Source organism: Ursus arctos, unplaced genomic scaffold, assembly GCF_023065955.2.
Source record: "Ursus arctos isolate Adak ecotype North America unplaced genomic scaffold, UrsArc2.0 scaffold_14, whole genome shotgun sequence".
In the NCBI taxonomy this organism is placed as follows: Eukaryota; Metazoa; Chordata; class Mammalia; order Carnivora; family Ursidae; genus Ursus; species Ursus arctos.
Window position 1 is genome coordinate 29,151,628 of NW_026622808.1, and position 25,257 is coordinate 29,176,884.

General features: G+C 42.7%; 2 protein-coding genes across 7 annotated transcripts; both read left to right on the forward strand.

Annotated features, from left to right (window-relative positions):
* Positions 1-1,757: 1,757 nt before the first annotated feature.
* On the forward strand, positions 1,758-13,940 carry ZNF502 (zinc finger protein 502). Of its 3 annotated transcripts, none has more exons than XM_057311668.1 (3): positions 1,795-2,774; positions 9,823-9,936; positions 10,470-13,940. In XM_057311668.1, the coding sequence occupies exons 2-3, from the start codon at positions 9,882-9,884 to the stop codon at positions 12,041-12,043; spliced, it is 1,629 nt and encodes a 542-aa protein (XP_057167651.1). In that variant the 5' UTR covers positions 1,795-2,774; positions 9,823-9,881; the 3' UTR covers positions 12,044-13,940. The 3 variants fall into 3 exon arrangements, with proteins under 3 accessions (XP_048082923.2, XP_057167651.1, XP_044240725.1); XM_044384790.3 differs by having other exon boundaries at positions 2,014-2,102; XM_048226966.2 differs by lacking the exon at positions 9,823-9,936 and having other exon boundaries at positions 1,758-2,102.
* On the forward strand, positions 2,021-24,338 carry ZNF501 (zinc finger protein 501). Of its 4 annotated transcripts, none has more exons than XM_044384792.3 (4): positions 2,021-2,102; positions 15,607-15,691; positions 19,598-19,672; positions 22,309-24,338. In XM_044384792.3, exon 4 carries the CDS (start codon positions 22,615-22,617, stop codon positions 23,428-23,430), a length of 816 nt encoding a protein of 271 aa, XP_044240727.1. In that variant the 5' UTR covers positions 2,021-2,102; positions 15,607-15,691; positions 19,598-19,672; positions 22,309-22,614; the 3' UTR covers positions 23,431-24,338. The 4 variants fall into 4 exon arrangements, with proteins under 4 accessions (XP_044240727.1, XP_048082924.1, XP_044240726.1 ...); XM_048226967.2 differs by lacking the exon at positions 2,021-2,102 and adding an exon at positions 10,532-10,621 and having other exon boundaries at positions 22,196-24,338; XM_044384791.3 differs by lacking the exon at positions 2,021-2,102 and adding an exon at positions 10,532-10,621.
* Positions 24,339-25,257: the final 919 nt, after the last annotated feature.

Sequence of the window (25,257 nt, forward strand, 5' to 3'; positions counted from 1 at the left end):
GACGTGTGAGAAAGTTTCCAGGTGAGTAGGTCTCTCTCTGCAGAAGAACCAGGGCAGATGAGGGAGAAGTTCTTGAAGAACTGGCACTTCTGGGTATGGGAAGAGAATGAGCTGCGTGGTGGCGAGCTGGAGCCTTATTTGCTCTAGCTTCAGTCCCCCTCAATGTAAATCATCTCTCCTGCATGTCCAGGGAGCCCCAGAAGGGCCTATTCAGGACCCAAAGAGTAACAGTCCCAGGTAGAAGGATTTTAGTTCACCCCAAGGAAGGAGCCAAGTACAAAGTGAGCATCCCACTGCTGGGACATGCAAGTCAAGGTCAGCATACCCCCGGAAGGAAGAGCCTAGGAAGACTGCAGGCAGAAATAGATATTGGATAAGCAACTGTGAATGGTACTGGTGGTTGCATCTTGCTTAGAAAAACAAGACATCTTTATGGCATATTCTTCATGTAATCTCTTTTGAAGGGTGGTTAAATATGATTTACCAGGAGTTTCTATTTCCCAAAGGGAAGTAACATTCATCTATTTAGAGTGTGTGCCTTAGGTAATCTGGGGGATGAAAGATGATCTTCCAGCGGTTTTCTCTCTCATTTATAAGAAATACACATCTGCTTGGAGTAGCTACTTCATCTAACTGTTGGAACATAAACTAACCAGCTATCATATCTCTTATGAATCTGGTAATGATGACTTTGAAATTCTTTCTCTTGTACTGTTGGTGTTCCCCCAAAATTTCATGATTTTTAGTGATCTCTTTATGTTTAGGGATGAAACTGTAGATGGATCAGTATCAGTAGTGAGAGAGTATTTCCTCAGCTCAAGAGAGAATTTCGATCCTGGTGGTTTAGTCAGTCATTCATGAGATATCTATTGAGTGCCTACTATATGTCAGCCACTGTTCTAGATGTGGTTAGGCAGTGTGTAAGAGAGAAGGCCCCCACCTTCAAAATGCTGATATTCTACTGAAGGAGACAGCAGATATAAACAGGTGAGTAGACGGGAATATGCCAGCTAGATGGTCCTTTCTTCTGGATGTTCAGAGACTTGTTTTCTGGATGTAATTTATGACATTTACATTTTCCAATTTCTCAAAAATGAAATATCTGAACTTTACTTTTGTATTTGATTAATGGATTCAACACATATTTATTGAATGCCTTCTTTGCCAGACACTGCTGAACACTGGGATATGATGGTAAGTAATAGCTCCACATACCTGCGTAGAGCTGTATAGAGACGAACTGGGTCCTTCATAGTTGCCCTTGGGTGGAATAATACATGTATATCTCTCTAATAATGTTTGAAAGTGGACAAGTGTGTGTATTTAGGAGGCCAGCTAGAGCTGGAATTACTCATAGGGGTGATAGCGGAGTGTAAATACTAGTGAAGGTCAAGTAAAGATTGGCACTGGGTCTTGAAGAACCAGTATGACCTCAATGGCCAGGGTGGCAGACAGTAGGTAGAGGGGAGGGAGAATATTCCAGAAGGGCAAATCCTGGAAAAAAGATCCAGTGTCAAGAACAGACAAGAGATTTCAGGGAACCAATGGGAATTCACTTATGATAGACTGTTAATAATAGCAGAACAAGAGATATTGACGAGTGAGGTCAGTGTGCCAGGGCCTAGAACGGGAATTTGCCCATTATTCTCACTAAATAGTGGATCATTCAAGATTCTTAGGGGCTATTTTTTAGCAGATGGAATACACTAGTGCCTTGCTGAGACAGCCCATTCCGACTCCTACCCAGCACTCTCTGCAACCCTAACGACGCCATTTACAGTTTTCCTGAGGGATGACGTGGTCCCTGTGTTACAGGCAAAGGTAGTCTTTAATGGGACCTCAGGCACAGGGCTGGGTTTGGAGGGAAACCAGACCCTACGGAACGCCTTCCTTGAAGACCCCACCGAGACTCTCCTCCCGCTTCCTAGAGAAGCAGCGGAAGGATGCGCGAAACGAGGGACGAGGAGCTGCTGATGACGCACTACCGGCCGCGCCACTGGTTTTCCGGCCTGGGGGTTGGGGGGGGGTAAACCTGTGCCCCGGGCTTGCGCGCACCTGTGGGACCGTAGTCGCCACCCCGCGGGGAGCCCCCGGACCTCACGGTGAGCGGGCGGGGCCTTAGGGAGGGGAAAGGAGGGGCTCCGGGCGCCTTCGGCTGGGACGGCTGGCGGAAGGCTGCTGTACGAAGCCTGCCTCGGCGCCGTTCTCCCTTGTACTGCTGTCTGCGCGTGCGGCCCAGAACTCCCAGCGGCCTCAGCACAGGGCCCGCGTGTAAGAAGTTGGTGGAATGAATGTACGAATGAGGGATGACTGAGTGATGGATAGGTGGATAGATGATCAAGAGCTAGCACCCGTGCTCGGAAACGAAGTCGCGAGGCTCAGAGTTCTCGGTCTGGATACCAGCTGTTCCCCCGCAATTAATCCTACAGCTCAGAAACTTTTTCAGGGACCGTCGTACTAGGAACCGGCAGTAGGGTAGAGCGCACTAGGTGGCGAGTCTCGAATGTCTGAGTTACAATTGGATACAGAGGCTGTTTCTTGATCTCTGAAGTTGGACTGTCTAGTAGTCCCTGCCTTCCTTTCTTTACAAGGTTCAGTGGACCGCATGTATGTGATAGCACGTGTGGAAAGGTTAAAGTCTTGCAACAAAATTTCACTATGCATCCCTTGCCAAATATTACACAGAACTCAGGGGCAGGGCTATTACAGAATGAGTGACGTTGGAGCCTGCCAGATGGGAAGATGCTTCCAGTCTAGGGATGGAAGATATATAGGTGAGCAGATTTTTGTGATAATTTATACTTAGTGCTCAATAGCACTGTTCGAAGCAGTTGGGCTAATTTATTTAATCCTCACAACAACGTATTATCTGTAGTTTTTAATGAGGATATTGAGGTACGGAGAGAATAGATGACTGTCTAAGGACATATTGCTACTGAGTGACCCAAGGCTGCAGAAGAGAGAGATCCAGTGTGCTGCTGCAGCCGGATGAGTAGGTTACTTTTGGGCAACTGACAAGCCCAAGAAGGGCTTCAGAGAGGAGTACATTTGAGTGTCATCTTATTGAAGGAATTGTGGTTTCAGATTCGTGAGAAATCTCACCCGGCTTGCCCATAATCCTTTAGCTAATTATTGAGATGTAAGGAGGTGGCAGGGAGGAGAAAGCTTACAAGGTAAGGGGAGAGAGCTAGCTCCCTGTTACTTTTAACAGGATTAAGCTATTAAAAGCTTCTTTCCTTTTTCCTTTTGCCCTTCACCATAATACCTATCTCTCCCCCAAACCTGGATTCAGACAGATCCTTTTATCATCTTAAAATCACTGACAATTAGATTATTCTACACTAGGCATTGGTGGAAAAACCTGTACCTTCCTCAATGGGGGAATTTATAGACTAGGGGACAGTATGCTATGGCTCACAGGCCAAATTTGGTCTATCACCTATTTTTGTAAAAAAGAAAAGAAAAAAAGAAGTCTTAGTGAAACACAGCCAAGCTCATTTGTTTACATATTGTCTAGTTGTTTTCAAACTACAAAGGCAAAGTTGAATAGTTGTGACAGAGAGACCATCTATCCCATGAAGCCTAAATTATTTATATTTTAGCCCATTACAGAAAAAGTTTGCAGTTTGACATGAACTGCTCACAGCCGAGATGGTCCACAGGTGGAGGAGAGGGTTGTCACCAACATGTCTTTTCTTCTCCGTAGATTTTAGCATCAAACATATTAATGCCTGACTGCTGTGGAATCCCTGCCATGGGGCAGATATCTTTATAAATGCTTTATATGAATTAACTCTAGTTAAGGATTCACAGAATGTTAAAGCTGAAAGGACTCATGGATATCTTTCTTCCCCGCACGGATATTATCTAATTTGTCACCCTTTTCAGATAAGTAGCCAGTCATGTAGGCCCATTCACATGGGCTGTGACAGAGCAATTCCCTGATTCCCATTTCAGTCCACTTTAATCTTACTCGAATGAGGGGCCAATACCATATTCATTGGATCTAGCTTTTTGTTTTTGTTTTTGTTATTGTTGTTATTTTTGTTTCTGGTGAGCAAGGACTGTCATTTTTTACATGACTATTTCTCTAACTATAAAAGTAATACATGTTTATTGTAGTAGGGAAAGTGAAATATACAGATGAGTATAAAGGATAAAGGAAAGTAACCCATTAAATGACCTAGGGACCAATGTGTTATCATTTTGGTGGATTTCTGCTGTTCTTTGTGTGTGTTTTGTATATATCTGTGTATTAATAATAGTTCCTGTTTATTGAATGTTTACTTAGTGCTGGTATATGTATGCGTATTTTTTATTTTAGTGTTTTGAATTCTGTTTTAACGTACTCAATTTTCTCGTGGATATTCTTTGAAAACAAAGGGTAAGGAACTCTAAATCCTGAGTAGGAAAAGGTGTAATTCATTCATAAAAAGGACATTTAAAGAAGCAAATCCTCCCATAAAACTACCTCTTATATTAAGGATGTGAAGGACCCTAGTATGTACACTCATCCCGTTGCCTCATGCTGCAAGGGTGAGGGTTAGTTGTGCAGCTCACCAAAATGATCTTTTTAAGGCCTGTTCTTCTAGAGTATAGCTCTCATATTAACAACCATTACATCTACACATCAAGACAGATTGTTCCAGTTAGTCAGTGAGGTCCAGGTTTTTGAGAGCTGTTAATATGTACATGAGCCATTACTGTAGCAGAGTTGAAAAGTATGCCTTTGGGAATTTTAGATTATTAGGTTCATTCGTGAGCTAAGGCAGGAGCCCTGAGAATTATGTGCTTCATTTCTCTGCAGATTCATTGACTATAAGGTTCTCCAGTGACCATACACAAAAGTTTGTGAAGTTGCCAGATTCCTCTCCTCTGCCCCAGCCTCACCCCATCCCAGAGTAGGAATCATTGAGAGTCAGTCTTCCTCTGTAATCACTGAGAACCAGGCATTGTGATAGCATTGGGAGTTTTTTGAACAAGACAGAGAAGCCCCTTGACATCATGATACCTAGGAGACCAGCAGAGTGAATCTTAATCAGAATTTACATCAAAATCAAGCAGGCATTTAAATAATTTTGCCAAAATCAAATTTATGTAATTTTCATTTGTCCCTTTTTTAAAAGTTGTGATGAAAAGAGAGAAGATGTTCCAGGAATGGGAGAAAATATTTGCAAATGATGTATCTGATACAGGGTTAATATCCAATAAAGAACTTATAAAACTAGGGGCGCCCGGGTGGCTCACTTGTTAAGCGTCTGCCTTTTGCTCAGGGCGTGATCCCGGCATTCTGGGATCGAGCCCCGCATCGGGCTCCTCCACTGGGAGCCTGCTTCTTCCTCTCCCACTCACCCTGCCTGTGTTCCCTCTCTCGCTGGCTGTCTCTCTCTCTGTCAAATAAATAAATAAAATCTTTAAAAAAAGCTTTTAATTTTAATTCCAATATTGTTAACATACAGTGTTATGTTACAGTAACATACAGTTTCAGGTGTACGATGTAGTGATTCAACAATTCTATACATGACTCAGTGCTCATCACAAGTGAACACTTTAATTCCCATCACCTATTTCACCCATCTGCCCTCCCCCACTCCGTCTGGTAACCATCAGTTTGTTCTCTGTAGTTAAGAATCTTTTTCTTGCTTTATCTCTCTTTTTTTGCTTGTTTGTTTTGTTTCTTAAATCCCACATATGACTGAAATCATATGGTGTTTGTCTTTCTCTGATTTATTTGACTTAACATTATACTTCTAGCTCCATCCATGTTTTTGCAAATGGCAAGATTTCATTCTTTTTTTTTTTTTTAAGATTTTATTTATTTATTTGACAGAGAGAGAGAGAGAGACAGCCAGCAAGAGAGGGAACACAAGCAGGGGAAGTGGGAGAGGAAGAAGCAGGCTCCCAGCAGAGCAGGGAGCCTGATGCGGGGCTCGATCCCAGGACTCTGGGATCACGCCCTGAGCCAAAGGCAGACGCTTAACGACTTAGCCACCCAGGTGCCCCAAGATTTCATTCTTTTTTATGGCTGAATAATATTTCATTGTGTATATATAATTTCCACCAAGAGAAAGTACCATAATTTGCTAAGCCTCGGTGTCCAATGGTAGAAAGATTGTGTTTTCCAGCAACATTGCGGGGTATTTTTTTTTTTTTTACAGGTAACGAAAAAGTTCAGCTTTTTTCTTCTTTAGGAAGTTATTTTATATATTTATTTTTTTAAAGTAGGCTCCCCACCCAGCATGGAGCCCAATCTGGGGCTTGTGCACAGGACCCTGAGATCAAGATCTGAGCTGAGATCAAAAGTCAGACGTTTAACCAACTGAGCCACCCAGGTGCCCTGGGAAATTACTTCTTTAGGAGAAAGTTCTAATAGTAGAATTACTAGATCAAAGCATATAGGCATTTTATAGGCATCCTGATGACTTTGAGAATCTTCTGAGATACATTGTAGGTGTTGTATATACTTAGTATTCTTTTCTGAGTCCCTATATTCACAAAATGATGATCCCAGTATTCCAACTGCAACTCAGCCTACAACTTTAAGACCTGATGTATATTGCCAAATTATCTCTAGAAGGATGGTGCTAGTTTACATTCCCACTGCTTGTGTATGAGAGGCTCTCTTTCCCCATACCTTTGCCAGTCTTGACTTTTAACACTTAAAAGAAAATTTCCAATTTGATATAAAAATAGATTCTTTATTCTTTTGATTTCCATTTCTTTGATTACCACCAAGATGGAACTTTGTTTTGATATGTTTATTGGCCTTTTGTAATTTTTGCTCTGTATGTTGTATTTCTCATGTTTTTATGAGTTCATCTTTTTTCCTTATTTTTTAATAAAAAGTCTTTTATCCATTAGGTCCATCTACTTCTTGATGTATAAATAATAACTTTCCTAGATTGTTTGTCATTTAATTTTATTTGCATTTTAGATAGAGGGATTGTTGCTTTTCTGTGACCAGATTTATCCAGTTTTGTCCTTTGTGGTTTGTGTTTTTTTGCATATTGCTTTGAAAAGCCTATCCTAATCCTGAAGTCAATCATTTCTTAATATTTTATTTTGTGGTTTCATTTTTATATTTAACCCTTTAACCAGTTTAGATTTATTTTGGTGTATGGTGTGAAATAGGAATCTCACTAAGTGTTTTTTCCAGGTCGTTAAGCAATAGTTCCAACATAATTTATAAATAATTAATTTTTTATGACTAGAAGTGCCAACTTTATCACATATTAAATTCTTTATTTCTCTCAGGGGATTAGTAATCTCTAAAATCAAAAGCCGGAGTTAAACTTCCTTTCAATACATAAAGTTGTTGTTGAGATTTTCCTGGCCACACTCCTTTGATGTTTTTATCTGTTATTCCCAGGATGTTAATTACTCTTTTTGTGATGCCTCTTTCCTCTATTCCAGATATGTATGCCTACGTTCTGTTTGGATATTTGTTGTTGTTGTTGTTGTTTTAAAAGATTTTTTATTTAGTTATTTGACAGGGAGAGAGAGAGAGCACAAACAGGCAGAGTAGCAGGGAGAGGGAGAGGGAGAGGGAGAAGCAGGCTCCCTGCTGAGTAAGGAGCCCAATGCGGGGCTTGATCCCAGGACCCTGGGATCATGACCCGAGCCGAAGGCAGTCGCTCAGCCAGCTAAGCTACCCAAGCACCTCCTGTTTTATATTTGAAAACTAAATGTATTTTCTTTCTCCCCAAACCAGCGTTGCCATTCTCCTTAAAGGTTGCTATCATCACTCAAGCCCCAATCTGGCAAATTATCTTGACTTCTCCCTCTCCCTCACACCTCTTCCCAGTATTCATCCAATCCTGTGGATTCTGTTGGTCCAGTCTCCTTACTGGACTGCTGAAACAACCTTTGGGTTCTTCCAAGCTTCACCTCGCCTCCCCGCCTTCCACCGTTCATACACAGATTCCCTCTTTGCTATGGGCAGAAGGATGTGTGTGTGTGTGTGTGTGTGTGTGTGTGTGTGTGTGTGTGTTTAACAGCAGATACACTCATGTCACTTTCCCCCCCAAACCTTTACATTTTCCTTTTGTGCCTTTCTACTCACTTGAAGGTAAATTCCTTAAAATGGTTCTCAGGGTTGTATTTGATCTGGCTTTTGCTTGCCTCAGGCTTTATATCTTATTTTTGGTGCTTAATACTTTGTCTTACTGGATCTCTTTCATTTTTCCAAAGTACTGAGCTTGTTTCCTTTTGTATATTGTTTCATATCTTTGGTATATTCTTTTCTGTCTTCACCTGTTTCTTTTTTTTTTTTTTTTTAAAGATTTTATTTATTTATTTGACAGAGAGAGAGACAGCCAGTGAGAGAGGGAACACAAGCAGGGGGAGTGGGAGAGGAAGAAGCAGGCTCCCAGGGGAGGAGCCTGATGTAGGGCTCGATCCCAGGACCCTGGGATCATGACCTGAGCCGAAGGCAGACCCCTAACAACTGAACCACCCAGGTGCCCAGAGAGAGAAAATCTTAAGCGGTCTCCACGCTGGGCATGATGTGGGGCTTGGTCTCACAACCCTGGGATCATGACCTGAGTTGAAATCAAGTCGGATGCTTAACCGACTGAGCCATCCAGGAGCCTCCCAGATAGGATCCTCCTAAACCTTTAAAACTCAACACAGAGGCACAGACTTTGATGAGAAGCCCATAGTACCGCCTTATTACGCGCTTCAGCAGACTCCTGCCTTTCTTATATGCCTTCTGAGCTCTTGATTATGGTAAAATCATCTTTCTGTCTTCCTTTTTCCTTGAAATAATGCTGCTGGTTCTACTTCTCACTCTGGGGTTATATGGAGAGACATTTTTGCATGAACAGTTGTGATTTAACATTCCAGACACCAGAAACTCTTGTAAGTCAAAAATTATTTCACAAGATAAGTGTTTTTTGTTTTGTTTTATTTTTTAAGTAGGTTCCACACCCAGCGTGGTGCCTAGTGCAGGGCTTGAACTCATGATCCTAAGATCAAGACCTGAGCTCAAAAGTCGGACATTTAACCAACTGAGCCACCCAGGCGCCCCTTTTTTCCTTTTTAAAACTGCAGCCTACACTCTTAATGTTGAGCTGTGCCTGAAGAAAAATTTTTTAGTTGATCTGACACCTAGAAGAAAGGGCAATCAGTGTGTCTCTAAGTTGTACAAATAGAGTTCCCTAACTACTGTCCCGTTCCTTGGCATATGGTAGAGATGGGTGGATCAAACTTAATGCATTATCCTTGTTATGAGGCCATTTCCCTAAGCAACTTTTTTTTTTTTTTAAAGATTTTATTTATTTATTTGGGAGAGAGAGTGCGTGCATGCAAAAGGGAGGAGCAGAGGCAGAGGGAGAAGCAGACTCCCTGCTGAGCGTGGAGCCCGATGTGGGGCTTGATCCTAGGACTCCAAGATCATGGCCTGAGCTGAAACCAAGAGTCAGATGCTTAACCAACTGAGCCATCCAAGCGCCCCTCCCTATGTAACTTTTGATTATGTTAATTGACCTTTCATATAGATTGTTGTATAAAGACATGAATACTTCTATATACTTCATTGGTATCTTTACCATTATAAATAACATTTCTGATTTATCCATCCAGAGCTTGAGTGTTTGCTAGTATATCAGTCTGGCTATTACTTTTTACACAGCTGACAAATGGAATTTGTGAAGCTAGAAGGCTGGAAGCCAACCATGATTTTTACTGATGCGGTCACATTGCTATCCGAACAGATTTTGTGTGAATTATTAGATAGTATCCTTAGGCAACAGATCTTTCTCATTTTCCTGTTTACCGGGACAATGATATCCCCTTCCCCACCTTTTTTTCCCCTATGAGCAGGGCTCCCAGTTTTCCAACTCTGAAGTGTTTTCCAATCAAAACAAAGAGAAGATTTGCAGATGTTGACTATGCAAGGAGCTGAAGAGAGAGAGCTTGGAAGAGAGGTTTGTCCAGGTGAGTGAGCAAGGGAAAACCAGTGGGAGAAACAGTGGGGCTTTGGAAATTTTATAAGAGAAAGTGATTGAAGTTCAGGAAATAAAATTACCCTCTCTTTTAGGGATGTTGGGGGCAGATGTGGGTGAGCATCTCCTGGGGCCAGCTTTTCCCCAGTATTCATTTTGTCTCATTTCCAGCATTTGCTTTTACATTCTCGCACTGTCCACTCTGAATACAAACCATCCATGTTTCTTCTCCTGACCTAATCTTAGCTTGCTATTCTTTGTTATTTTCCCTTTATTTCTGTTGTCTTTGGTTCTCTGGCTTCCTAAGTGTTTGTAGGTGCCAATTTCCATGGGGTTCCTTATTAATGGTGAACCTTACCCTGATACAGATCTCTTCCACCACCTGTAATTGAATTACTTGCTCCACTTCCTTTTATTGGCCCTTGTTTATATGCCATCGAGATATGTCAGAATTAGGCCCCTGTAACCTCGGGGGCTTTAACTCTGTCCTGCACAAGAGATACTCATTCTGATGTTTTCTTTCAGATTTAGTGGACAAGTCTGTTCCAGAGCAGGATGTCTCTGAAACTGATTCACCAGGGATAGTAGCAAATACGTCACCAGAGGATGCAAACCAGGATTCTGTATTTGAAAAAAAAAATGCATGTGAGAGCATGAAGGAAAACCCTGCTGGAGAGGTTCGTGGACCATGCCTTTTTCAAGAAGGAGGTTTTGGGGAAATAACTTTTATCCACAAGGAAGCTTCTCCTGAAACAATTAGCCAAGAATATAATTTTGAGAGAAGCTTGCTCTTGACCTCCAGCTTTGTTACACATCTCAGGGTCTCTACAGAAGAGAGCCTGCATCAGTGGGAGACAAGCAGCATACACACTAATGAGATTTCAGACCAAAGTAAATGCCCAACTCTCTCTACACAGAAAAAGTCTTGGGAATGTAGTGAATGTGGAAAATCTTTTACTCAGAGCTCATCCCTTACCCAACATCAGAGGACTCATACTGGAGAGAGACCCTATGCATGTGAGGAATGTGGGAAAGCCTTTAGTCGCAGTTCCTTCCTTGTTCAGCATCAAAGAATTCACACTGGAGTAAAACCATATGGATGTGAGCGGTGTGGGAAAACATTTCGCTGTCGATCGTTTCTTACTCAGCATCAGAGAATCCATACTGGAGAGAAACCTTATAAATGTAATGAATGTGGGAATTCCTTCCGCAATCATTCACATCTCACCGAACATCAGAGAATTCACACTGGAGAGAAACCTTACAAATGTAATAGGTGTGGGAAGGCATTCAATCAGAACACACACCTCATTCATCATCAGAGGATTCACACTGGTGAGAAACCTTATTTATGCAGTGAATGTGGCTCTTCTTTTCGCAAACACTCAAATCTCACACAACATCAGAGAATTCACACTGGGGAAAAACCCCATAAATGTGATGAATGTGGGAAAACTTTCCAAACAAAGGCAAACCTTTCTCAGCATCAGAGAATTCATACTGGAGAGAAACCCTATAAATGTAAGGAGTGTGGTAAAGCCTTTTGTCAGAGCCCATCCCTTATTAAACACCAGAGAATTCATACTGGAGAAAAGCCTTACAAATGTAAGGAATGTGGCAAAGCTTTTACTCAGAGTACCCCACTCACTAAGCATCAGAGAATTCATACAGGGGAGAGACCCTACAAGTGTACTGAATGTGGTAAAGCCTTCATTCAGAGCATTTGCCTCATTCGGCATCAGAGAAGTCACACTGGAGAAAAACCCTATAAATGCAATGAATGTGGGAAGGGCTTTAATCAGAATACCTGCCTCACTCAGCATATGAGAATTCATACTGGAGAGAAGCCCTATAAATGTAAAGAATGTGGGAAAGCCTTTGCTCATAGCTCATCTCTTACTGAACATCACAGAACTCACACTGGTGAGAAGCTCTATAAGTGTAGCGAATGTGAGAAAACTTTCCGCAAGTATGCACACCTTAGCGAACATTACAGAATTCACACTGGTGAGAAGCCTTATGAATGCATTGAATGTGGAAAATTCTTCAGACATAGTTCAGTCCTTTTCAGACATCAGAAACTTCACAGTGGTGAATAACCCTGGCATTCAGGTTATGACAGCTTCTCTAGAAAGAGTGACTAGGCATCTGGCTGGGGGCAGCGGGGCAGGTAGAGTTCCTGGAGGGAAGGATGAAGGAGCACCGACTATTACACTCAGAAGAGTATTTCCACTTGTGGAGGCGGGAGCTTGGAGAACGCGGAGCCTACTCCAGCTGGGCATCTGGGAATACAGGGTAGAAAGGAAGTTCTTGCTTTTTCAGATAAACCCTTGCTGCCTGCCACTCCTCCTTCCCCTTGTGACTCTCATGCCCGAGGTGCCATTTGTCAAGTTAGTTTTGTGATTCCCTTCCTGCACTCCTGCTCCACCTTCTCCGCTTGTGACCTGTGTTCTCTGGCCAGTAGGCTGAGGTGCTTTTCCAAACATTCCGTGTGAAAGTGGCAGCAGTTCTGAGGTAGTGCTAAGTAGCCTCCCGATATCTGAGGCTGCTGTGAACGTGTCATCTGGTAGAAGTGGTCTCATGAAGGGGAGATGGAAATAAGGGAAAACGAAGAATCCTTATTCATTCGTTCAACAAATAAGGGGATATGTGGCAGAAACTGGGCTGATGTCTACAGATAGCTCGTGAAGAAGGCTTTTATCAGGGTAAGGGAGATCTTTCCTGATCCTTTCAAGCTGGAAGGCATTTTGGGGCTAAAAAGGAAGTGGGAGGTCAAGAGAAACTTATCTTGAATGATGCCAGTTTGTGGGAAGGGAATCAGATCTGCTCAGAAGGTCAGGAAGAGGAAGGGCCAACCTTTGTCCCAGAGGAACACTGACTCACCCAGGAGGAAAATGGTTTGTGCTTAACTGCTGGTGCTGAGGCCCAGAGCAGGAAGACTGTGTTTGACTGAGCAGGTCACCTACATATCCCAGCCCTGGACTAAGGTGTACACCCTTCTCTTATAATTCTGCCTGGGCCACTGGTTTGTAGGGTGCAGGGGAGAGAGACCCACCAGGATTAACTGTGTCCAAACAACTGTTAATTGACATTTAGGAAGGAGAAACCGTTAGTGAAGAGAGAGTTCAGCCTTTTAGGTTGGCCGGAGTTGGGGCTGCTGGACCAGTCCTTAGGAGAGCATTGGTCATTGTAGCAGGGAGGGCTAGGTTTCATGTAATTATGCCATTGGTGGCTATAAACAGATCTGTTAGATTTCAGATATTTTTATTTTTATTGGGACTGTCTTATTCTTGGATATTAACCTTCCCTGCAGGTTAGGAGTATCTAGGAAACGCTTTCATGGAATAAATTCAGAAAGTGTTTTAGAGAGAACTACCTCTTTTTCAAGTCCCTGAGTATTGAGATAGTAGTATGCCACTGTGATGGTATTTTATTTTAAGAGAAAGGGCATGGATTTTTCCTTTATTTCCTTACTCCCTTTCATGTTCTTTACTGCTACCCAGAGCTTGAGCTCTGAGAAATTTGGTGAGCTTGAGCTCTGAGAAATTTGGTGGGGATTGCCTTTGCCTGCTATTTGGAATAATTTCTGTGCCCTGAACCTTGCATAGTTTTTAAAATAATGACTGTTAAAAAACAAAGTCAGTTGGTTCTGGAATGGTTGGTTACTTAGAGCACAGGATTAATTTTTTTCCAGAACAGCTATCTTGTAAGCATTGGTTTGAGCTATTAATCACCATTGATAGGAATGTGGCAGAAACATCACTCTTCTTCCTCGGCAGCTGTGAAGATGATATTCTCAAAACCTGCCACGGGACAATTCATAATTGAGTAAATTAATACCTTATGGACAAAAATAACCCTGTTAAAACTTGATGTTCATGAGAAAATTATAGTACTCAAAGGACATATTGATGTATTTGTACTTTCTAAGTAAAAATAACTATAGAATTCATTGCTGGCACACAGTAAATGTTCAATAAACATTTGTTGAATTAATACATTTTAGTCAACCTGTGCCCACCAGAAACTTAAGCAACTTCCTGATATGTAGGTATTTAGAGTAATATTTATACACCACTGTCTTTAGAGTTCTTGAGTTGAGATTAGAATTAGGAGAGTTTTCTTAAGGAAGAAATGGGAACTCCGAGGGTGAAAGAGATCTTGAAGTTCTTGTTAGAAAGATTTTCCAAAAACGTTTTAATCCTCAGGCTAAGAGTCTGATACCGTTTTCCCTTCCTGGGAAAGCAGGAAGGAAAGGAACTTGTCATCTTGCTACTCTCCTCATCCCATAGTCTCAAATTGAAATATTTCCTCCCAGTTTTCTCTCAGTTACTGGCCAGACACACGTGCCCAGTCACGCCAGCCCCAAATCTTGGAATTGATTTCGGTCAGTCTTTTACTCAGTCGCCATATCCAGGCAACCACTGTATCCTGCTTACATCTCCTAAATCTGGAAGCCATCTCCGCTGCTGTTGCTTTAGTCGACCCTCCCATTTATTTCCTAGACCACTTTCCTATTTTCCTAATCAGTCTTCCAGTTGCTTGCCCCATGAGGCCGTCTTACACGTTGCTTCTGGATGGGTTTTGCAAGACACAACTGGCAGCTCTATTATCTCAGCATATCTGAGCCCCTTAGAAGGCATCCAAAGCTCCTCCACAAAAAAATAAATAAACAAACAAACAAACAAATAAATAATACAGCTACTCCACTGGCCCATGCCTACATCATCACTCTCAGCTGCCTTCCCTACATTGCACACTGTTCCATAGTGCACATTCCCGTGATTCCATATCATGGCTGGACTCAACTTTGGCACCTTTTGCACAGACTGTACCTATTGCCTCAATTGCCTGCCTGCTTCCTGCTTGCCTGGAAAGCTCCCATGTGTCACTTATGAATGTGCTCATGCAACATCTCCTTTGAAGCTATCTCTGACCTCATATGTTTTTTATTTCTGTATTTTGTATCTTCATTTTGTTTACGTTACATTGTAATGGCCGGTTTCCAAATCTTTCTCCGCACTGAACTATCAGCTCTGTCAAAGCAGGGGCCCTGTGATATTTGTTCATCTTTGTATCCACAGTCTCTGGCTCTTGTCATGTGCTCAGTCAGTATTATTGAGCTCAACTAAAATATTGAGTCAGACATTTCTCCAGGCCTACCTGCAGGTTGTGACTTAGGTCCACCGTTGCCAGCAGAAAGGAGGTGTGGAAAGTATATGAGTGTGTCCATGAAGTGTTTGCAGGTGCAAGCATTCTGAACCTTTCCTTAAGATACAGATTGTGTGGTGGTATTGAGCACAGGGTCCCTTAGGAAAAGTAATATTTTGTAGCAAAAAAGACCTGCCCTGTTTTGTTATAAATTAGCCATTTAAATATTCCACCGCAGTTTAACAAAGTACTTTCAGATACGTTGATGTCAGGGTCCACAGGAAGAGGCAAATGCTTGCAGCTGTAGAGGCACAAGCAGATCAGCTGGAATGTTCCTGAAATAAGAAGAGGGAGCTGAAGAGTGATGCTGGTCCGGCAGGAGAGCTACTGAGTTCCGCAATCCCAATGTAGAAGCACTTCCTGAGCTCATGGCTCTCTTGGGCTCCAGATGATAAAGAACTGGAATGTGTTGCCTATTCTCAGTGTGCTGAAATTTAATTTGTGATTTCAGAAGGACATGGGATGAGGCCACATCAGATCCTCAGAACAACAGTAGAGAAAACAGGTGGTTGGACTTGCCCAAGGTCACACAGCTAGTAAGTGTCATGTGAAATTTGAACTCCCATGTCCTTTCTCGCTTTTCCTTTGTATTTCTCTTTATTGGTCATACCTCTGTTCCGTGATGCCTCTTTACTTGTGTTTAGTATAGTGTTGACCACATAGGACTCCAGTCTTGCCCTGGTTGTGAGGATGGGAGGAGCTCATTTTAAGATTTTATTTTTAAGTAATCTCTACACTCAACATGGGGCTTGAACTCACAACCCCAAAATCAAGAGTCACATGCTCTACCAACTGAGCCAGCCAGGCGCCCTGGGAGCTCATTTTAGATCAAAAAGATTTTTGCCCTCAGATCTTGCAATGTGTGAGTGTGAGAAATATATTGGTTTTGCATTTTGATTTCACCTTTCTGCCTACATAATGCAGAAGTCTAGCTTTGACCCTGGGTGGCTTCAGTTTCACTCCTCTTTAGCTACTTGCCACTGCAGGGCTAAGGTCACCTTAGTTTTGTGGGATGTTTTTGGTGTCCACTCTTCCCCCACCCATTTTCCACCTCACTGAGAGAAGCTCCGCCCAAATTGTGTTAAGCCCCAGATTCATGTTTCTAGTAAATTGCTCTGCCTAGGGTACCCCACTCTAGAGTTCATTCCTATACAGCAGAGCCTGCTGATTTAGATTCTTTGAAGCTTAAAAGTTAGGGGGAAAATGATTAGGCCTAGGCTCTCTGGCCTGTGGGATGTTAGGGCTTGGGGAGTGGGAAAAACTTGCTATCTGAGTTCAAAGAAGTGCTGAGAACGTGACTCTTGGTAAAAAGCAAGGTGAGCTCAACATTATTGTTCCCTGGCACGTCACCTGACAGTTCTACAAAGGGTCGTCTTTTAGCTGAACAGGGTTAATGATGGCCTTAGCCTGGGGCATTTCCACTCCTAATTTCAGCCTCCTAAAGGGACTTCATTTTGGTAAACCAGCCAGTCTGGAAGTTGAGCAGATTATTTCTCTGCTGCATCTCATTCATTTTTTCAAGTGTTTACTGAGGGCCTCTCATGGATTGTACACTAGGGATATGGTAAGCAAACAACCCTATTTCCCACAGCTTGCATATCAGTAAGAATGCCTGGAAGTGGATCAGATGCCCTGCTATCCACGCCTTCGTCCCGGGAATACACGGGTCAGAGGAGCCTGTATGTGCAAGCATTCCCTGAGCGAGTCTCAGCAAGATCTGAGTTTTGCCCCAGTGGGGATGAAGGCCTTGAGGGCTGGCAAGGTCTCTTGAAGCCAATGCGGAACAAAGAGGACTGGAGCTGGAATTTTTGGAGCATGATAGGACAAACATTTGCTGAACTTTTTTTAAGTGCCGGAAGGTCTTAGTAATTACACATATTAATCTCATTTAATCTTCATGATAAACTTCTGAAATTCGGTACCATTATTTCTGTTCTATAAGTCAGGAAACAGGTACAGAGAAGTAAATAACTTGCCCACGTTTACACGCTGATAATCTGGGACTTAAGCTGAAAGCAGAGCTCTTACGTTCTTAGGGCCAGTTGTTGAACAAAGAACCCAAAGCAGAGGGTGTTTGGGGTTCCTGCGAAGAGGCCAGTTTTCTGGTAGGTGAGAATAAATGTATGGAAGGTTGAAGCCAGCTCTGTGAAACCCTTGGGAAGACCTCCAAAAGGCAGTGCCGTGGAAGAGTTTTTAGGAAGACAGATGTGGCCACGTTGCGGAATGAACAGTAAGAGCGCCTTGTGGTCGGCCACCAGGCTCCAGTTCGGTTTCCGTACCCTGGGAAGGAGCGCGGTGAGGTGGGTTTGCGGGCTGTATCTGCAGCGGCGGGTCCGGCGTCGGGCTGAACCCCCAGCTCTGGGCCGGGGAGGAAGCACCGAGATGAAGCCGCTCCCGCCTTCCTAGAGAGGAGACCACAGTGTTCTGACTGCGGCGCGGGCTGCTGACGTCAGCCGGCGCGGCGGGGACTGGCTCCGAGCTGCGCGAGGGCGCCCCGACGCCCGGGTGCCGCCAGATGTAGCGGGAGGCCGTCGGGAAGCACTCTGCGTGTCGAGTCGCCGTGCTGGTCTGTGACGGTCTCGTCGCGGCGCCTCCCTCGGAACTGGGGCCGGCCCGCCGCAGTGCCTCTTCCCGGCGCGCGGGAACCTTTGGAGCTAGGGGTCGGAGCCACCTGGCCTTGAAGAGGGAAGGGAGAAGCTTGTTCGAGAGCTCCGTTCTGGGAGTCGGGAGACCTGGGTTCCATTTGTATGTACTTAAGGGAGGAAGCGAACTTCTGATTTCCAGTTCTCTGATTTCCAAAAGCCAATGCTATTCCTCGCTTTGCCCCTTGACAAAGTTGCGCGGGTTGAATGACTATATGTGCGAGTTACCAACTTCCTTTAAGCTTTTATTCTCTAACAGCAGCAGAATAGGTATTGTATGAACACGTAGACTCAATACTTTAACAGCAGATACTATTTATTGCAAGCATTTTTCTAAATATTTCCCATGTATTACCATGCATCATCACAACCCTATGAATTATTTTCTACTCCATATAACATTTGAAAAACGTCCTCAGAAAGGTTAAGTAACTTACCGAAGATCACTTGGCGAATAAATCTAGAACAGGGATTCAAACCCAGGGAGTCCTGGTCCCAGAGCCCATGCCATACTTCAAGTTTAGCGGTGGAAGACAAAATGTAATCAGAGCATCAAAACAATGGGAAGTGCTACAGTAGAGCCACGTAAAATTCTTTGAGAATATAGAGGAGAAAGGGCCTTGCCAGTCAAGAAAAATTATCCACCTATGAGATGTATAGTGGTTCGCATTTGAGCTGAATATTAAAGCTGAGTAGAAGTTTGAAAAGAAGTAGTTTGTTCAGTGTCAAATAGGGGGTGCTAGTGGATTGGGATGGATTAGACTGGTTACCATCCCCTCCGTTCAGAGTTCTTAAAAGCTTTCCTCCTAGGAGGGGTCCTTAACATCTTCCAAAAGACTCCCCCTGTCCTTGGAGATTCTGCTTCACATAGATGCAGTCTTATTTTCCCAAAATTCCTCTACTTCTGATTGTGGTAAGATAACTGTAGGGGAGTTTCTTTGATGTTGACTCCGCCTATTCTCAGCTGACCTCACTGTTTGACAGTAGTACCTGCACAGTTAGTATTTTTCAAACAAATGAATAACCATCCTCATTCAAAAATGGACTGGACTTGAGGTTTTTGCTCTTTTCCCATGTGTTTTTAGAATCAGAAGATCACAGAATGTTGGTACTAGTTTTCCACTTTCATTTCTCAGATACAAAAACAAATCACAGATAAGACCGAGTGACTAGCTTTAGGTTATTGAACACATTAGTGGCAGAGCCCAGACTTCTTGACTCAGGCCAGTGTTCGTTCTAACGCCCTCTACTGTAGCCCCAGTTTTTGACTTTTGAAGTCAATGGCTTTTCCAGTAGGTTTGGGGAGGAGGGGGCTTTGGCTCCAACTTTATCTTTTGCGGAGGAAATTTTACCCCAGGATAGTGCTTAGGAGCACCTGCCCCCTTTCTTTGTGCATTGTCAGGTCTCTTGGAAGACAACCCACTTACTGATTTGTGTCATTGGTGATAGTTTTTTTTTCCCCAGATTTATTTATTTGAGAGAGTGCATGTGGGAGGGGCAGAGGGAGAAGGATTGAGCCTCAAGCAGACTCCACGCTGCACTTGGAGCCCAACGTGGGGCTTGGTCTCACCACCCTGAGCTCACAACCTGAGCCAAAACAAGAGTCGACCATTTACCCAGCTGCACCACCCAGGTGCCCTATGGGTGATACTCTTTTAAGAAATGATGATAGTCTTCATTCAGACTTAAAATAGTTATTTGGTTAGAGATTGGCTATTCCTGATGTTCCTCTGAATTCAGAATAGGAAGGAAGTAGGCTGACAATTTATTGGTGCTTTTTCTCCCCCCTCCATGCCTCAGATTCCTGCCCTTCCTCAAGAGAAGGCCCCAGGAGACAAACCAGTGTCACTTTTGTTCCTCACAGCTTATCTCTGGGTAAGTGAAATCTAACTATAGAGCCCAGGATGGGTTGTTACGGGGGTGCTCATTCAGAAGTGGTGGCAGACTTATAGTGGGTCCCAGCGGTGACCACTACACCTAAACCCTGCTATGGAGTGATTGGTTATAGGACAGATCAGAGAATGTACTAATTTTGTATCACATGTACTTAAACTGTAGCAAGAATAGCTACCCCCTCTGCAGTTATCTGGTGGCTGCTCACTGAACTGCTAACTATAATGCCTTAATGGTGTAGCAGTCAGATGTGGGAAAACCGGTAGTAAATCGCTGGATGACCCATCGCCGAGGTGACTGAAGTGTTTCCTCAGAGAATATAATGGGCTCCTGGTTCTGTTTGGAACAAGAGCCTAAGTAATAGCAACTTCCATTACTGGGCAGCAGAAGGCAACGTGGAGCCTGGGGATCTGTTAAATTCAGTAAGAATAGTACTGTATGAACTGGATTCTTAAGCTATGGGAACTCTATGGATAGATTGTGACTGTTTATGGCCTGAAGAATGCAGTCTAGTTTAATATGTATGCATAATATACATCCGTGTGTGTCTGTGTCTGTGTCTATGCATTGAGAGATGCCTAGAAGAAGAGGTCATCCAAAAACCGACTGTATTTTCACTAGGTGGTAGGATTTCAAGTAACTTCCTTTGTGGACTACCTGACTGTTCTTTAGAATGAGTATGCATTCTTTGTATGGTAAAAAAAAACCAAAAAACTTCTTGAGACAATAAAAATAAAGGAAATAAAAGTGTGGTTAGAGTTTTGGTTTTATGTTTAGCTATTTAAACCACCTGGCGTTAATTTTTGTATACGGTCTATCTATACGAGAATTTTATACAGAAGTTAAAAGATAGATGCATTCAGAAAAAATATTCAATATATTTAACAACCGGTGCGGTACAGTGCTGCCCAGTCAGATCAATCTCTGACTATAAACCGCTTGTGCAGAGAAACCAAGTAACTCTTAGCCAGGGTATCCATATGTACCAATAAGAAATGATCTTGAAGACACATTCTTTAGTGGAAAAAAAAAGAGCAAACAGCACATAGAACCTACAGAACAATTTGATATATGTAAGAGAGAATCAAATGGTGTATGTATAAAAATATGTAGAAAAAGGACTGAATGAATATACTCCAAACTTAATAATGCTATTCTCTGGGAAGGAAACGAGCTTGTTTGGGTAGGGTGGGATGGTGACAAAAAATGACTGCTTTATCCTATATCCTTCTATTTTATCTAAATATTATAAAGTGAGGATATATTCATGTGTAACTTATATTGAAAAACTAAAATAAAAAGGCCTCAGAGAGTAAGAACGTGTCAGTGTCTGCGGCACCATCCGGGAAGCTGCTGCTGCGGCACCCGAGTGTCTGTCCTCAGATTCCGTCTGCCCTTCTTCAGAGCATCAGGGTTTCAAAGTCTGATGCCATTAAGATCATCTAAGTGTTTCTCTAGTTCTAGGGAGTGTCCTGATGACAAGGATTTGGTTCCCGTGTAGTTTTTCTGTAGTGGAGAGAATGTGTCCACCAGCTGGACATTGAGCATATACATTTTTCATTGTAGATCAGTAAAATGACTGTTTTCTACATCATTTTGTGAATTTGATGAGTATACATCAGATTCTGAAGCACTTCATTAGTGTCAAAGGTGAGGGCCAGATTCTGGACCACGATGCTATAGTCAAGTTACTGTCCAATGGGAATCTCTTCCCCAAGGACCACCCCATCCTATTTTTCTTCTAAACAAAACAATGATATCTTACTTTCTTTCAGTAAGCAGGGCTCTAGTTTTCAAACCTAAAGATCTTCCAGTTGGACGCAGGGGGAGAGCTACAGTTGCTGAATGTTTTGGAGAGAGGTCCAGAGAGACACCTATCAAGGCAAGTGGATAGGAAGGATTGGTGTGATGGACCTAGTAAAAGTCACAGCCTGGATAACTTTTTTTTTTAATTATTTATTTTTAGAGAGAGAGAAGGAGAGGGGGGAGGGGCATAAGGAGAGGGAGAGAGAGAATCTGAAGCAGACTCCCCACTGAGCATGGAGCCTGACACGGGGCTTGATCCCAGGACCCTGGGATCATGACCTGAGCCAAAACCAAGAGTCAGATACTTAACCAACTGAGCCACCCAGGTGCCCCACCTTTGAAATCTTAAAGAGAAACTCTAATTGTCACTAGACAATGATGTAAGCTTGTACTTTCTCCAGCAGCATGAGCAAGATATTGCTTACAGGCAACCTAAGGAAATAGAATTACTTTTCACCTATTTTTTGAGGAGTGGAGACTGTAGGTAGGTAATAGTTTTCCCTAACACTAATTTACCCAAGATTAGTATACTTATCCCTTTCACATTCTACTGTTTATCACTCTGGATGATCCTAAATTACCTGGATTCGTTTTTAGTATTTAAGTGTTCCAGAATCAATCACGATAGGGAATTTTATAGATTTCCCAACATCTGTCACCACTTAATCTCTTCTCCCTATTATCTAATCTTTTCTCCAGGTCATTGCGATCTATCTCAATTATTGAGAAGAGGATATAATCAAGATTACACAATGCAGGTCCTCCGTTCTGCACAGAGGACATTTTCCTTCATGATTTTTTTTTTTTTCCAGACAAGACCAAACCTGATGCAACAGTGTTAAATGACTTGTGGCAGATGTGCAGGGTCAGAGAACCTGGTCGTCCAGGGTTTGTGTTTGGACAAGATGAAGACGCTTGCTGAAGAAGGAAGAGAAGGGGTATCCTGCAGGAATGCCCGAGGGGACAGTACATGCACACATAACACCCAAAGCTTTCCCAGGACAGTGTTACTATAATAATCATCTTTGAGAAAGTTCCTTATAAGTGTCATGAATTTGAGAGACAGTTTCCTCTAAACCTGAACCTACTGGACAAACATTCCTTGTATTACAAGCAGCATGAGTTCCAGCCAGATTTCACTGCAAATGAACCCTCAGAGACTTAACACGCAGAAGAAACCTTCAAAGTGTAGTGAATGTGGGAAATTCTTTACTCAGAGATCATCTCTTACCCAGCATCAGAGGATTCACACAGGAGAGAAGCCCTATGTATGTAGCGAATGTGGAGCTTGTTTCCGTAAACAGTCAAATCTTACTCAGCATTTGAGGATTCACACAGGAGAGAAACCTTATAAATGTAATGAATGCGAGAAGGCCTTTCAAACAAAAGCAATCCTTGTCCAGCATCTGAGAATTCATACTGGAGAGAAACCCTATAAATGCACTGAATGTGGCAAAGCCTTTTGTCAGAGTCCATCCCTTATCAAACACCTGCGAATTCATACTGGAGAGAAGCCCTATAAATGCACTGAATGTGGCAAAGCCTTTAGTCAAAGCATTTGCCTTACCCGTCACCAGAGAAGTCACTCTGGAGATAGACCTTATAAGTGTAATGAATGTGGGAAAGCCTTTAATCAGAGCGCATGCCTCATGCAGCACCGGAGAATTCATTCAGGAGAGAAGCCTTACACATGTCCTGAATGTGGTAAAGCCTTCACTCAGAACTCCTCCCTTGTTGAACATGAGAGAACTCACACTGGAGAGAAACTTTACAAGTGTAGTGAGTGTGAAAAAACTTTCCGCAAACAAGCACACCTTAGTGAACATTACAGAATTCATACCGGAGAAAAACCTTATGAATGTGCTGAATGTGGGAAATCCTTCAGGCACAGCTCGGCGCTTGTTCGACATCAGAGGCTTCATGCTGTAGAGTAAAACTTGGGATATAACCAGTGTGGAAAGTTGTATATGAAAATGCCCCCCCCCCCAATTCTTAGGCATTTAAGACTCAGTCCTTGACTGGGATGAAGGTTCTGTATGTTGAGCAAAACGCAATGTGTCCTTAACGTTAAGAAAACAGACTCAGAACTAGAGAGTCTTGAGTTTAATGACTTCTCTGCCACTTAATGGGGTTAAGACCGGATCCTCTCCAAGCCTGTTTTCCCCATCCTCCTCCTCAGAAGAATGAGGATACTCACTAGGGTTGTCTTGAGAATAAAATGAGTTGTATGTAATAACTGTCATTAATTGGTTTTGAGTTATAGATGTTCCAAGCATATATAAAGCTACTGAAAACGAGCAAAGTTCAGCATTAGTTTTTGGTTCTCAATGTGTTTTTTAAGAACTTTTTTTTTTTAAAAGATTTTATTTGACAGAGTGAGAGAGCACAAGCAGGGGGAACAGCAGAGGGAGAGGGAGGAGCAGGCTCCTTGCCAAGCAGGGAGCCCAACGCAGGGCTTGATCCCAGGAACCCTGGGATCGTGACCTGAGCCCAAGGCAGACGCCCAACCACTGTGCCACCCAGGCGCCCCAAAAAAAAACATTCTTGAAATTGGGCTATGATTTCATGCTTAATCTACAGAAAGTTATTTAAACTATGTCTAGATTTAAATAGAACACAATTTAAGAGTTTATCCTTGAGAAAATTCAGATTAATCAGAGAAAAAAGAAATTACTGGGATTTGAGTGGACATTGTGAAGTGTACTTCTGAGTACCCTGAAGAGCTTTTTTAGATTTTGATACCTCCCACTGTTGGATCTTACTTCACTTCAAGCTCTAGATCTCTCTTTTCCATGAAAAGGGAAGCCTTGCTGACACTAACCAAATAAAAACTTGTGTTGCAGGACTTTTGTGTGTTTGCGGTGGTGGGGGTTGGTGAGGAGAAGTTATATATGAGAATAAAGAGAGGTGGAAATAGAAGAGAACATAAGCATGTTGATTAGTATGTGGCTGTACTGGTTTGGAATTTGTGAAACTAGATAAAGAAAATGTCACTTAAGAGTTGGGAGTCCAGAAGGGGGAGCTCACACATTCCACACCTTGCAGCCCTTTGCAGAACCAACAGAAAGAGCCACACCTTGCATTCCTAACAAGAAGACTACTTTACTAAGCCCCAGCAGGGAGAAGGAAGATTATCTCCTTGCCTGGCAACAGCCCCGCCAATGAGACCGTCACAACTCAGCCAATGAGAAGCCATTACCTTTCATTTTTTTTTTTTTTTTTTTTTTTTTTTTTTTTTTTTTTTTTTAATGATTTTTTATTATATTATGTTAGTCACCATACAGTACATCCCCGGTTTCCGATGTAAGGCTCGATGATTCATTAGTTGTGTATAACACCCAGTGCACCATGCAATACGTGCCCTCCTTACTACCCATCACCGGTCTATCCCATTCCCCCACCCCCCTCCCCTCTGAAGTCCTCAGTTTGTTTCTCATAGTCCATAGTCTCTCATGTTTCATCCCCCCTTCTGATTACCCCCCCTTTCTTTATCCCTTTCTTCCCCTACTGATCATCCTAGTTCTTATGTTCCATAGATGAGAGAAATCATATGATAGTTGTCTTTCTCTGCTTGACTTATTTCACTTAGCATTATCTCCTCCAGTGCCGTCCATGTTGTAGCAAATGTTGAGAACTCGTTCTTTCTGATAGCTGAGTAATATTCCATTGTATATATGGACCACAACTTCTTAATCCAGTCATCTGTTGAAGGGCATCTCGGCTCCTTCCACGATTTAGCTATTGTGGACATTGCTGCTATG